The sequence below is a fragment of the Hordeum vulgare genome, chromosome 6H (genome assembly GCF_904849725.1).
Source record: "Hordeum vulgare subsp. vulgare chromosome 6H, MorexV3_pseudomolecules_assembly, whole genome shotgun sequence".
Classification (NCBI taxonomy): Eukaryota; Viridiplantae; Streptophyta; class Magnoliopsida; order Poales; family Poaceae; genus Hordeum; species Hordeum vulgare.
The window spans coordinates 1637311-1653026 of NC_058523.1; the positions used below are offsets into that span (position 1 = coordinate 1637311).

Below are 15716 nucleotides of genomic sequence, written 5' to 3' on the forward strand. Positions count from 1 at the left end.
AGTGTTAATGTCGTTCATATATGTCTTGTTCGAAGTATTAAATTGCTTGACACAGAGATTTATGCCTTTTTTAATCTTGTTTACCAATTAGTTTAATTAGTTGTTTAGGGCGAAAACAGTAACATCATGTAGAATGCTTTCTTTTCTGTTGTTTGATCTACATAGGTATGAACTATGAAACGAGTCGTCAGGTGTTTGATCTGCACATTAGATTGTTTATAAATATTTTTCTGCCTGTTTTTTCTCCATCTAGCGTACTTGTCCTACTCGCAACAGAATGCATCCTGTACCGATTCTGTTTGGTTTGGCACATCTTTAAAATCTATGCACTTAGCAACACAGATGCTGTTAGGCTGTCAGCAATTGAACATTTCTCATTGCTTAATTTGCTATTTAGACTACCGAATATCTTCGTGAAGAGGACTTGAACTCAGGTTTGGTGCAATGGCGAATATGAACATAACTGGCATCTTGGAGAAGGTATCAATTACACCAATTTACATTTCTTGATAAGGAATCCTCAGTTTTTGCTCGGTAACATTTTTTCCTTGTATATGTGCTTTCAGATGACAGGGAAAGATAAAGACTACAGATATATGGCCACATCTGATCTGCTTAATGAGTTGAACAAAGAGAGTTTCAAAGCAGACCAAGACCTTGAATCAAAGTTGACTGATATTGTTCTTCAGCAACTGGAAGATACTTCAGGAGATGTTTCTGGTTTAGCTGTGAAATGGTACCTTTCCTGTAAAATACTTTCTTATTTAATCCATTGTTTGTGTTCTTGATGTCTTATCATGCTTGCATGTTAATATCTTATCATGTGTCGGATTGGGGAAGTAAGGATTTTGCATGTTAATATCTTGTTATTGTTGATTATTACCACCTCCGTCCTGCTAGAATTTGTGAACATTCTTATAATGCTACTCGCTATGTTGTAGTACCTGTCAGATGCATTAGCCTGCTATTTTATCTTAAGATGGCATCATTCCTTGCTTATTCATTTGCTATAATAATATTTTTTAAAGTTTGTTATGTTTTCTTATGCATCAATTATTGGATCTGCTGGGTTACTTTTTTGCAGAGAAATTTGATTACCGATTATTTTTCTATACATTCACTAAATTTACTCTTATTTTTTTATTGGTTAGCTTGGCTCCACTTGTTAAGAAGGCAAGCGTGAATAGAATAGTGGAGATGACCGACAAGCTTTGTGATAAATTACTCAATGGAAAGGAGCAGCATCGTGATATTGCCAGTATAGCTCTGAAGACAATCATTGTGGAATTTACTATGGCATCACTTTCTGAAAATATTTTAGTTTCTCTTGCCCCGCAGCTAATTAATGGTGTCACCAATGTAAGTTTTTAGTTTGTTTTATTGCTGCCTGAATTTCCCTTGGTTATCAGTAGGCCCCTTAAGTTTTAACTTATTCAGATGTTCCACAGAAAAGTTAATGCAATATTAACTTAAGTATTAGCTGGAAAATCATCAATAAATTACGTACACAGGTACACAGTTTGCATGAATTTATTGTGAATGTTCAATATATCCTTTAATTAGGGCTGATTGGTAGCATTTGGTTTACTTTCATTTCTTCTTACCATTATCTGTGGCCTCTTGTTCTATTATCTGGAAGCATAATTGTTCGACAAACGTACCATATGCTTATGAAAATGAAACTTGTAAATACATTTCTAGGTTTCAAGGGTTTGTAACATAAAAAATGTTTGTACTTGTTTCATGGCTCATCAGTTTTTTTAAAATTAAATGCAATTGTCTTGATACATTTCTTCTTTTGTTGACAGGGAAAGAGTGCTGAAATTAAATGTGAATGTCTTGATATATTAGGTGATGTGATTCATAGATTCGGCAACGTGATCACGAAAGATCATGCGTTTATGCTCACTTCACTTTTAACCCAGCTGAGCTCTACTCAACCAAGTGTCACAAAAAAGTCAGTTTCGTGCATAGGTATGCCTGAATACATTTTGCAATTATTTTGATTGTTCATGCTTGCAAATGACTGAACAACCTTAGTTATTTACAGTGACTAATGTGTGAGCTTTATGTGGCAGCATCACTTGCTCCATGTTTCTCAGATGATCTATTAGCCAAGGCAACATCAGAAGTTGTCCAATTGCTGAAAAATAAAAGGGCAAAATCTGATATAACCCGACCAAATATCCAGATGATTGGGGCTCTCAGGTATATGCTTTGACCTTCCAACTGCTGTAAAAAATTGTTCATAACAGCTTGTAGGAATTATCCAAATTGAAAATTGGCTAGTTCCAATTGATAACATATCTAGGAAAAAAATCTGGCTGGATGATATAATACCCAGGGATAAATAATTTTTGGATGGAGGGAAGTACAAGAGATTTATTAGGTTAAATTAAATTCATTTGATCACTGCAACTCAATAGTTAATACGTATAATTTATTTTGACATACAATCAGTCAGTTGGATACCGGTTTTGGTATCAAAACATCTCAAGGCATTCGAAATCAATCATGTAAACGATGATAAATGGATTCACCTATTATTGAAGGTCCTTGCTTCCCATGGAGTACATTCGGAACTAATAAAATTAGTAGAGAAGTACCATTCTTAACGTAAGTACATTTTACTGTTATAATGTTTTTATGTTCTAGTCTGCATGTGGGACACTACGAAAATTGTATTGTTATTCCAGTCAATTAAATCACAAAATAAAACTCAAATTTGGAAACATCCATTTGGTGAGGTTAGAAATGAAAATAAAACACCTAGCTTATGTCAGTGAAATTGTAAACCTAGGCCAAAGAAGAAGTCCATGCAACATGCTAAGATCCTTTGGCTGTCAATGCCACTACGACACCCTACACCTTTCATTCGTAATGTCTCATTTTGGTCGACCATTTAGCCTGCTCATGATGAATACCTAACATCAAACATGGTGATTTCATCTGCCGGGCCAACAGCTACAGCTACAAGAGGTGCTTGGTGGCTGTAGCTGCATGCCTTTGCTATTAACTAATAGGATTATGTTTGATTGATTATTAAAATCCAGCAGGTTGTTGCACGCATGAACACTTTATTGAGAGTTTTCACCTTGTCTTCATAATGAGAAAGTTTAATTTGGTGCTCTGTAGTTGGTTTGAGGTCCAGGCCTCGAGGGAAGTTGTGGAAGGATAAGTTAAAAACTTCTGGCTGGTTTTCATGTTAACAAATACATTGTTTGAGCATTACAATAAAATAGATCAGGTTGCATCTTTGTCCGATCATCCAACTGAATTCCGTTTACAATTTTCCACTTTTCCTGCACTTCAGTGCCACTCTCTAATTGGCCAGGACTTTCATGTACTCACTAGGCCTCCTGTTGTTGTCCCATAGTTTGCACAGGCTTCAGTTTCCAGCACGAGTTGTGGTCCAGACCGTCTACAATGGCTTCTCTATCCAGACACCCATGTTCATGAGTGATTCACCATGAAGCTCCCATCCAGACCGTCTACAATGGCTTCAGTTTGGGACGGCCCCCTTCCAGAGATGCCACTCCTTGTCCTGTCAATTGGTGATGAAAATTTCCTGCTTGCTTGGTACTCTTCTGCTGATAAGATATACTTTTGTTTGTAGCTTTTAAAACTTTTACACCATATATCTGTATTTAAAACTTTTAAGAGACCCATCTACCTCATTCACATATATATATGATGAAACATTCATTCTGTGTAGAGTATGAAGTATAGGAAGAGATCACGGTCAAAGTCTAAATGCACTCATAGGATCTGCATAGGATGTATCCTCTACTCCTATCTATTTATCAATAGAAATCTCTATGCTTTTCAAGTGTTGTAATTTGCTAGAGGTTGCACTTTTCGCCTCTGCATCACTAGCATTGTTGCTGAAAACATGTAAGTAGAGATCATTTGACCAATTTGAAGACCAAATTTATAATTAGAGACCATTCTTTGAAGATCTTCATGGTTTAGAGTGTTAAATTTGACATGTTGATGATTTCATCTTGTAGGTTGCCACGCGGATGCTCTTTGAACTACGATCTGGACATGAAGGCATTTGATTTAGTGCCAAATATTACTTACTAATGCCCGCAAAGCATCGTTGTGTATTATATTTTCTATGGAGCTATGTATGTATGGATGCTATGGAACTATATGTATATATGGATGCTATGGAATTATGGATGTATGGATACTATCGAATTTTGATATATGGATCATGAAATTTGTTATGCAACTTTGCATATATGTTATGTGTTGTGGATCAGTAAAACTATTGGACACATGTTATGTATTATATATTTGACATATATGTTATGTGCTGTTGAATTTGTGGTTTTGAAACAAAACATATATATGCCAGAATACCAGATACTAATGGAGCACCATGGGCTATACTAATTGCACACTGCCTGGTGAACCATTAGTATATATGCCCTGGGAGGCATACTAATGGAGCACCATGGGCTATACTAATGGCGCACTGCCTGGTGCGCCATTACTATATATGCCCTGGGAGGCATACTAATGGAGCACCATGGGCTATACTAATGGCGCACTGCCTGGTGCGCCATTAGTATAGTGTCACGGTTGTTGTTTACACATTTACCACATTAAAACAGGAAATGTCTGACGATGAATATTGGAAGTGTGAATATTGCGGCAACTGTCGGGGTATGTGCGACACGCCTCACCTACTATATATACGCCCATATAAAATATTCATATTGGTCTCGTTATTTAAAAGATTTTGGAGAAGCGTGAGGAACTCCTCCGAACGGAACGCATACGAGCGTTTCAAAGATTAATTTTCGGGATTTTTGCTGGAGTAGGTTATAGATCCGAAAGGAGAATACCACTTCACCAATTAATGCATGCATGTAATGGATCCGCAAGTTGTAGGAGAAATTATATATATATATATATATATATATATATATATATATATATATATATATATATATATATATATATATATATATATATATATATATGGGTGTGTTATATAATATGTGCATGCATATATATGGTCCCTCTCGAAATTCTATGATATATGATTGGTCCTTCGAGATATCTTATGATATATGCATAACATGTACGGTATGTACTAGCGTAAGATATGTTTTAAATGAAAAAAAATTAAATAGAAAACATAAAATAAAAAGCAAAAGTAAACAATAAACCCCAAAACCCAAAATCACCATAGCCTGTAGTCCCAGATGATGTTACCAACCGGGACTAAAGATCCCGGCCACGCCACACACGCTGTCAGCCACGTGGAAAGGTATTATTCCCGGTTTGTAGCAAACCGGGACTAAAGGGGGAGGCGTCTTTAGTCCCAAGTTAATAGTCCCGGTTGATAAACCGGGCTATAGGCCCTTACCAACCGGGACTATGAACCACCAACAAGACCGAACAATTTTCCATTTCTTATTATATGGAAGTCTTATTGTTTTGATATATTTTTAGTAGGAACAGCCGTACATCGCCATCCTGATCCCATATTGAAACACCGACATGTTAACGAGGGTAGAAGGCTCTCTTTCGTGTTTCACATATGCATTCGTCTCTTAGTAACTCCGTTGATTTAGGTTGTATGCTTGTGCGTGTTTCATGTATGTATTGTTCTCTTTGTTGGACTTCCGCATTTGTCTAGTTGGTAGACACCAAATATTCATGAAGCAACAAATACCTTAAACCCAAATACCAACGCAAAAATGCCTGCCCGAATAACATTTTTTTTACCATACTCACTCGTAGAAATGCAAGTTGCGGGTCCGGCATGAAGCTGCTAGTTCATTCAAGACATGCACCATCTCTTTCTACTTACTTGCATCTCCAAATAAATAATATACAACCACAATATGGGCAGCAATAATGCATGCCAATACACGACAAAATCGCACGAGAATCACGCAAGACAACCGACTAATTTATTGACTCAACTGTAGGGAACCACCCCACATATGGAAACACGGAAAAAAAAGTTTGTTCTTCATTGTTTTTTGCAAAAAAAGCTAATTCTATTACTGTAAAGATTACACCAATTGCATGTTTGACTCAATTAACCAAAGAATAGGTAAAGTGACGACCATGACCATGTGATGGCCGTTAAAGCGCCTTTGTTGGTTGTCATATTTCTCCAATCGGCGGCCCATGAAAACTCCAGTCTCTTTTCTCTCTTTTCTCTCTGGCGATGGCATAGTTGATTCCTATCGGCCATGGTGGAGAAAGACACTTAAAATGGAGATGGTAGAAGTAGTTTTTTTTAACGAGCATTGCTCTAGTTTGAACTCATTGTCGAGCAAGATAAAACAGCCGCTCGTCGTGGCGGTGCACTCTCATGCTAATGTGGAGAAGGACATCCAACGGCCGGGGTGTAACTGCTCGTAATATCCTTCAGTCCCCAACCTCTCCGTGTAATACTTGTTGACCTTCAATTTTATTAATAAAGCGAAATGAGTGGGCCTGTGCAGTCTACAATTATAGAATTTGTGGGCGGTGCTTTCAAAAACGGAATAAAAACTAGCTTGTGTACTAGTGATGGCACACGTGTGGTGGTTCCTTGCAATTATTGAAGATCGTAGGTCTAAACTTGTATGGAACCAGCAAATTATGGGAACTAACATAGATCTTAATAACACAAACAAAAAATCGACACACAACGTAGTTAAGATTCGTCAATTATTTTGTCCATCACATCTTCATGCTACTCCAGCGTCCAGCAGGATGCACGTCAGTAATTAATGGATGTACTAGACTCATTCAATGGCATCATGAGTATTACAACTACACGGGTATTTCGCAAGGCTCAGTATATGTGGTTTTATCGACGTGCATAAGACGGCTAAAATTTTATATCCTATCATACTAATCAAGTGTTGTTGGATTAGGTTAACTAGCCATCAACCCGTGCTTCTGCACGGGCTAGATATAGTCCTTTTTAATATTGTTCAGTAATTGCATACTACTACGATAATTAAATTTTGTCATATAAAAGAGTCAAAAATATGTACGAAAATATAATATAAAATAATTTATGTTCTGGCCAACAAAAATGTAGTTTGGCCATGACATATTATTCCTCGGATATACATTTACAAAAGGGAATCATGATGATCGAGTCCCATAATCAAGATGTAGTGGCTCACATGGGTTTGTTTTTTCTCCGAAGATGATGCATATATAAATCATGGAAATATTAAATAAACTGAAATTATCAGAAGAAGTACAACCTGTTTTCGAAACATTATTCTACCGACTACTTTTTGCATGAATGTGTGTTCCATTTTCTGTTCAATTCGTTTATCTAATATTGTATTGATTTGTCATGCTCGGTGTAAATATAGCACAACCACAATCCGACTTCATTCACATCGGAAAAAATACTCAGACAAAGAAAAACAAAGCAATTTCTGCATTTTAGATAATCTCCATCACATCTGTGTGCATTGCTTAGAGCTGACTCTTAAACTAAAGAACATTTGATTGTGAATGTATCTCTCGTGTATCGAATTAAAAAATTGAGTATACCGTAATACTTCAAAAACAATTACGAATTAATTTACAATTTAAGTGGGCATGGTTGCGAAAAATACACCTATTTGAAATAACAATAAAAATTACGGGGTTTATATTGATATATATTCTTTTGGGCATGCAACTTTATGTATATGTTCTTATTTAATATTTTGTATGGTGTGATTTCCCAACCCATAACGTTGGTCTTTATCATGCAATATTAGATAAACGAATTGAACAGAATATGTCTCTTCTTTCATGGAACAGAACGTGGGTTTTTACATGGGTCTTTATCATGCATTAACTCTTTAATAAAAAAAATATGTGTCTTCTTTCATTTTTGAGGGGAACATGCACGTGTCTTTCAGGAAATCGGGATATAGGCCTTTTTATCCTTGTGACTTGAACGTTCAGTACTATTCATTGTGTGTGCTACTGAAAATTTTTGAATGGAACATGCACGTGTTTTTTCCATAACCGGGTCATTATTTGTTTACTTTTTCTGTAGGCAGATAGAGGCACGTGTATTTTTAGTGCTTAGAACTTGAACGTGGTGATGCAGGACTCTTACATGTACGTGTTGGATTAGTCCTTCTACATGTACATGTTGTTGTGTTTTCTATAAAAAACTGAAATGGAATGTTTCACATGTCAGATGCCTATTTTTTGTGGCATGGGGTCATCCGCGTTACGTATGTTTCACAATCCAATGGTGTAATTAATTTTGATGATGTGGATTAATGAGAGATCCTTAAAAGGTGCCTCCAATAGGAAATACTCCCTCCATCCTAAAATTCTTGTCTTAGGTTTGTCTAAAAATGAATGTATCTAAATATTAAAACATGACTAGGTACATTCATATCTAGACAAATCTAAGACACAAATTTTAGAACGGAGGGAGTAAGAGATACTGAGCTTATTTTATAAAGGCTAGTAAAAGGGGTGGGGGCGTCCGGCTAGTTATTTTTGCATTCACACGCTTAAACTATGGCTATTTAACGTGATTTGCGAGCTACATAGTTATCTTCCTTAATCCTTACACATCAATCTAGATTCAAGTATATTATGAAAAATTGTTTCCAACCAATATTTTTCTGTAGAAAATAAATTAAATTGCTTGCCTTCCCAAGTAAGATATTATGTCATGAGAGACCAGTGACTCATATATACTTTGATTGTGCTTTTAGAAAATAATACACAAATCCTAAGATTTATTAGGGTAAATACCCAACCATAGCCATAACTTCCTCTTGGCTCGATATTTAGACTTTATGCGAGAACTTGTCAACCGAGGAACTATCATTTCTGTCACTCCATCCTCCTATTCAAATTTCGAGTTCTGTTCAACTAGCTACTTGATCAAACTTTACGTTCATGTATATCTATGATACCTAATTAAAGCTTAGTGGAGAAAACTTTCATGGTAACAACATGATAGCTCATATGTTGATTGTTGAATAGAATATGAAAACACATGGTCGTAATATAAAAGGATTGATTTAGAGGAAAAAATATAAAAAATGTAAAAATTACAATATATCACTTAATATATGCATGAATCATTTATATTGATTGGCCAAGGGTACAAATAGATTCACTGTGACGACTCTTATAGGAACAAGTAAGAAACATAAATACATACGTAAGATGCAACATAGGCTTTGATACAACTGGTGGTATCCAATACTATTGAAGATGAAATGGCAATACGACCTTGGCCATAGAAATCATGCATAAGAATGCATGATTAGGCTTCAACGGGTTGAAGGGCTGCACCCTCATTACAAAAACTGACGCATGGTCCAGAACTGTGGAGGTGATGACTCCGTGATCCACAATAATGGAGGTGATGACTCCGTGATCCATAATAATGGAGGTGAGCTGAAAGACAACATCGTTTCTGGCTACTGCAACCCTTACTGGATGGATTGAATAGTGTATTGTTGGTAATAGACCCATTACCCAACTAATCACTACACGCAGCAATTGAATACTAGTTACATGCACTGGCAAAAACAACCTTATGTTTACTAAATAACCCTTTTGTTTTCATCTCTTTCTTGCCACCGTGCAGTCAATAATCTTCTGCATACTAAATAATGGTCATAGGTAAGTAATAATTTTGGAACTTTTATATCCATAGACTATTTCATACATAATTTGAATAATGGTCATATGTTGCTGGTTAATGTCTGGATTTCTAGCCTATTTCCCTATTTTATATTTGTATTTTTATTTTAGTAGATAATAGATGGATATATAGGTTAGAGTACTATATCACATTTACATGCCAACCCGCTGGTCCACACCATACAGGGACCATCTCAAAACTTCAGAGCCCATACTCAGATCTCTAATAACTTAAGAGAAATTATGAACCACCAACCAGCCGAAACAATTTTGCATTTTTATTATATGGAAGTCTTATTGCTTAGATCTTTTAGTAGGACGCAGCCTCCCATCACTATTGAAACACCAACATGATAAGGAGCCTAGAAAGTTGGCTTGCATGTTTCACGTATGCATTCGTCTCTTAGTACACCTGTTGATCTAGATTTTATGTCCGTGCGTGTTTCACCTTTTTATTTGTCTCTTTGTAGGACTCCCGCATTTGTCTAGTTGCTATAAACAAAGCATTCATGAAGAAACAAATATCTTAAACCCAAATAGCAACGCAAAAAATGTGAAAAGATGCCCAAATAACATTTTTCTTTAGAAGTTACCAATCTTACTGGTAGAAGTGTATGTTGCGGTCCCGCATAAAGCTGCTATTAAATTGATGACATGTTCCATCACTTTGTACTTACTTGCGTATATAAATCAATAATATACAATCATAATATGGGCAGGAATAATGCATGCCTATAGACGCCAAACTCATACGTGAATCACGCAAGACTATTGATTACATTTTAGGGAGCCACCACATATGTGGGATCACCAGTAGAAAAGGGTGTTCTTCCATTTTTTAACAAAAAAGTACCATGCGCAAATTCTATATCTTTATAAATTACGCTAAGTACCTATTGTACTCAATTAACCCAAAAAAACTAAAGAGGCGACGTCGACCATGTGATTGCAGTTAACTTGCCTTTGATTGTTGTCATCTTTCTCCAATCGGCAACCAATGCAAATTCCATTCTCTCTTATCTATTTTCTCTCTAGCGATGGCATAGTGGATTCCTATCATCCATGGATGAGAAGGCAGCAACGCCATTTCTTCAATTGGAGATGCCAGAGGTAGTTTTTTAAACAAGCATTGAACCCGCTCTTGGACAGGATAATGCAGCTACTCGTCATGGTGGTGTACTCTGATGCGCCTTCAGTCCCAACCTTTCCATGCAGTCTTTGTTGACCTTGAATTTGGTTAATAAATTAAAACGAGTGACCAAAGCATATAGGAGTGACTCGTCACCTCATCCTTTTTAGTAGTAGAATGCAGTGCATACTATAATTATTAATTCATGGCTGAGCTGGTTGCTGAGATTTATAAATGATGACTTAATTAGATTTGAAAATGGTGACTTAAACTAGTAAAAGGTGATTTAGATTTGAGTGTTTGTATCTGGCTTGCCAAGCTCTTGACTTAATTAAATTTCAGTGTTCCATCTGGCTTACCGACCAAGTGAAAGAGGGCATATTGTTTGTCCAATTTAGACAGCATATTTTATGCAAGATTTTCATTTAAAATCATTTTTTATTGTGAAGACATATTTTTTTATTGTGAATACTAATTTGTGAATACTAATTCCTAGAGAGAAGCTACTATCGTCATGAAGTAGGACAGTAAAATTTCATATCTAGGAGCCTAGATCTAAGTGCAACTTCGGTATTTCAGTGTACGCACCAGCTATGAATGATGACTCAACCTAAGTAGAAATATGTTTTGTAATAACTACTAAGCAACAAATATTTCCAAGTCACGTTGCCAGAGAAGGCAAAACACCACACGATAGTCAGTATATCAGCAGTAATTATTCTGACCAACTAACAAATTCCTTGTTGACCAATCCTGCAGCCCTTAGAGCATCTTTAGCAGACCCCATATATCAGCGAACCAAAAAGTTGTTTACAGTTTACGGAAAAACGGCTTCTCGGTCGTTGTCCACCACCGACCCGTAAATCTGTTATTTGCATTTTAATTTGAAGCATGAAAACACATTTTTTTGCTTCTTTATTTTCTGCAAAGACATTGGATACATAATGATTTACCAAATCTTTGAGGAACGGAAAGAAGGATATAAACCGTCGTTATTGCATTTAAAGAATACGCATTCGAGGTGTTGTCGCATACTAGCTAGATGTGAGCCGCAACACTGTCTCTGTGCAATCGTCGCACTGTATGAGCGGCATCGGCAAGCCGACGAGCCGCTGCACGAGCACCGAGCCTGGTCGACGGTCGACCGAGGCCTTGCTGGCAAACCAACGATGACGACTAGAAGACGATCCAGTACCTGCATGCGGCACTGGCGCTTTTCCAGGACTCTGCGTAGTGCTCCGCGACCAATCCATGGCTGGGCGCAGCCGCTGGTGGCCGGGAATGTTAGATCCCACAGGCACGACAAACAGTCGCCGATATGCAACTTTTCGACCAGCCGAGGCAGCAAGAAGGGGTCCGACGCGTTTGAGGGGTCTTATCGGGTAACTTTTTCGGCATGGACTCGTATTTTTACGGTTGTTTTACAGGTCGGGGCATTATTCGGGATCTGCTAGGGATGCTTTTATTCTTGTCTCTCACATCTCTATCATCCCTTTGTGGCAAGAAAAAAAAATCTATCGTCTCTATTGTCTATTCGGGATCTGCTAAGGATGCTTTTATTCTGGATATGCTAGGGATGCTCTTATTCGGGATCTGCTAGGGATGCTTTTACAAGTGATTGCGCTGTCGGCCCTGACGGCTTAACTTATTTATACATAACGAGATTAGCACACATCATCCTTGCCTATTGTATACTCGTGTACCACGAGTATTCAAGCATCCCATATTATTACCATGAGTGTGCTAGCATGTGAATACCCTACATACATATTCTCAAACAAAGAAACAAATTTATATTGCATACCCGCACTTCATTAAAGAAATATTCAGAATAAAGAAATATATACGCGTGAGATGCCCCAGTATATAGAGTCACATGAAGTTTTTTCTTAAGTATTATCATAGATACGTCCAGTGAACAAGAAACAAACTATGAGTATTATTAGGGTTGGTTTGTGCATAGAACTATCTCCAGTAACTAATTTTGATCAGTTTTGTGACCGAAACACAGTCGAGGTCACTGCGTTTTTTATTTGGAGTATTACTTAAAGTGACTCTATGAACATACTCTCATTTTCATTTGGTTTGTAGTCCAAATCCATATCTCCCTTTTACAAGGCCACAAATATGAGGGCGCACAAGTCTATAATGTTAGATTCAAGATGCTCAAAAGGAAATACAATCGACACAAAAATATAGCTGGATATACTATTATTGTGCGACGATTTGGGTCATCGCCAAACAATGTATAGAAATTCCCTAGAACACTAGAATTTTTCAAATTTTAAGGGGCAATTTGGTGGTTATATACGCTCGTCGTGGCCTAACGAGTTAGCAATCAAAGTTATATGTCTCCACCGACCGCCCCTCCTCCCTTAGTGATCATAGTTGTCCTAAAATACGCAAAACATGTTGGTGATTACCATTAATTTCCTGCTAGCAACATTCTGTTCGACTAGCCAATTGATGGCCCTTTGAGTTCCTTTATATCGTGTAACGCCTAATTAATATTTAGTGGTGAAAAAACTTTCACGGTAAAAACATGATAGCTCATATGTTCAAAGGTAAATATAATCTCAAAATGTGGGGACTTAATATAAAACGATTGATATACATGAAACAACATCGGAAAATTTGAAAATTGTAGTGTATCACATAATATATCCATGGAACTTTTATATTAAGCCAAGGGTACAAATAGATTCATCGTGGCGACTCTTATTGGAACAAGGGAAAAAGACAAATACATAAGTAAGATGATACATTGGCTTCCATACAGCTGATGGTATCAAGATTATTCAAGACAAAATGACAATACGACCTTGGCCATAGAAATCATGCACAAGAAGGCATGATTAGGCTTCAACAGACTGAATGACTGCACCATCATTACAGAAACGGGCACATGCGTTGCTGCAGAGTCCCATGTCGAATTTCATCTCTTGGCCACGGAAAACTGTTACAAAATAGTTGACGTTATGTATGTCTAGAACACAAATGTTTTCTATGAGATGAATAAAAAATATAAAAATGTGGTAAATTAAAATTACCATTGTCCATGTTGTCACAGACAGAATTCCTGCATCCAATGGTGCAGTACTGAGTGACATCTGGTTCACCTGCCAAAGTAATTTGAACAATAAGTATGTAAATAATTTCATGTTAGCAGGTCATTATGAACAAGTTGAAAAGAATAACAATGATATCTCTTACCGGATTCAGGGAGAAGATTCAGTTTAGGATAGTCACTAGGGCATTTTGGACCACTTATGATTTTACAACGACAAGCACCTGCGCAGACTGGACGGGAACCACCCGCGAAACGGCAAGTGTTGTAGCAGTTTCTAGCTAACGTGTCCTTGCAGCAACTTTTTCCCTCCACCTGGACCTGCTCCAGAACTAAACCCAGTATGAGAACACAAATGACCACACTCTTAATACTCTTGCTGGGTGCCATGGTTGGCTTCTTGGCTTTAATTTCTCCAGAAGAATGAGAAATGGCTATGTTGGATTGATGGAAATCCTAGAACACGAGGCTCCTATTTATAGAGGGAAAGTAGTGTGTTGGTACCACTCAGTTTCTGCCGCTGCAAATATCTCTCTCACTCAACCACTATTTCGCAGTAATAGGAAGTCACATGGGTTTGGTCTCTTGTATCCACAGGAGGAGGGTCTCACCAATGGGGCCATGCATCTACTGTCTTGCATGAGAGCAGCTAATTAGTTACCAACCACGTACTCTATAAAATTGATAGAGGAGTGCCTCATCACCTCATCATTTATAGTAGTAGAATGTAGTGCCAGATATTTATGAATTCATGGCCGATGATAGCTAATAATCTAGCGTGACAGATCACCAGCGTTGCTAAGTGTCTGAATGATGCCGCAGCCGCAGGTGCAGTAGTTTTAGTTCAGTTTCGTCAGTTTCGTCAGTTAGAGACTTTCTCTCGTTTCTGTTAGTCAGCGCCTGAGGACGCGGTGTGTGCGCTCCCGAGGCCTTAGATCACGGCACGAGCTCGCCCTTGATCGTGGGATGGCACGATCCGGTAGAGGGGGTAGCTCCTGATCCGTTTTTCCCGTTTAGCAAGTGAATAAGAGGAAGAAACAGAAAAGCAGCAAGTTAGTTGCTCATCGTCTACCTCCCGCTCCTCTCGCCATAGCCGTAGCTAAGTCACTCTGGCTCGATAGAGAGCGTTAGTGCTGACAATTTGCATCAGAGCGAGGCGTCGATCTTGGGAATGACAGGCCCAGACGATTTCGGTAGCAAGTCGACGGCCACTCGCGGGCACGGGTCTCCGACGGCAACGAGCTTGCTGTGGCAGAGAGGTCTACGGCGCGGATGGCTCGGGAAACAGGCAGTGCGGCATGGCCGCAGCTGACCCGGACCAACTACACTGACTGGGCCGTCCTCATGCAGGTCATGATGGAAGGTCGACATTTGTGGGATGTTGTGCAAACGGGCACGACAGAGCGGAGTGACGATCGGCTCGCGCTCGCGGCGATCCTGCGCGGGGTGCCTCCGGAGATGGCACCCACTCTTGCCGGCAAGGCCACGGCGAAGGAGGCGTGGGATGCCCTGAAGACGATGCGTCTTGGAGTGACGCACGTCCGCGAGGTGAAGCTCGCGACCATTGCCAAGCAGTACAACGACATCCGCTTCGCCGACGGCGAGACCATCGACGATTTCGCCATGCAGAGCATGAACATGGTGGCCCAGATGGCGCAGCTCGGCGAAACCCTCCTGGAGAAGCGCATCGTCCGCAAGTTCCTCTCCGTCGTCCCGAAGAGGTATTCGCAGATCGCTCTGTCAATAGAAACCCTAGTTGACCTGGACACGCTTTCCGTGGAAGAGCTCACCGGGCGACTGAGGGCTGCCGAGGAGAGGTACGATGTCGATCAGGTGGAGACAGGTGTTGGGCGCCTTCTGCTCACAGCG

General features: G+C 38.7%; 1 protein-coding gene across 1 annotated transcript; it reads right to left on the bottom strand.

Moving 5' to 3' along the window:
• Positions 1-13413: 13413 nt before the first annotated feature.
• Positions 13414-14374, bottom strand: LOC123402555 (leaf-specific thionin DB4). Its single transcript, XM_045096476.1, has 3 exons — positions 13994-14374; positions 13831-13899; positions 13414-13736 (listed from the first exon to the last, which is right to left on the bottom strand). Exons 1-3 carry the CDS (start codon positions 14235-14237, stop codon positions 13636-13638), a joined length of 414 nt encoding a protein of 137 aa, XP_044952411.1. The 5' UTR covers positions 14238-14374; the 3' UTR covers positions 13414-13635.
• Between the last annotated feature and the right edge of the window lie 1342 nt (positions 14375-15716).

Excerpts from the sequence above, each read along its gene's own strand:
- LOC123402555 (XM_045096476.1), bottom strand. The coding sequence starts at position 14,237 with ATGGCACCCAGCAAGAGTATTAAGAGTGTGGTCATTTGTGTTCTCATA. Across the intron at positions 13,900-13,993 it reads GAATCTTCTCCCTGAATCCG|GTGAACCAGATGTCACTCAG; the intron begins GTAAGAGATATC and ends TTACTTTGGCAG. Across the intron at positions 13,737-13,830 it reads CTGTGACAACATGGACAATG|TTTTCCGTGGCCAAGAGATG; the intron begins GTAATTTTAATT and ends ATTTTGTAACAG.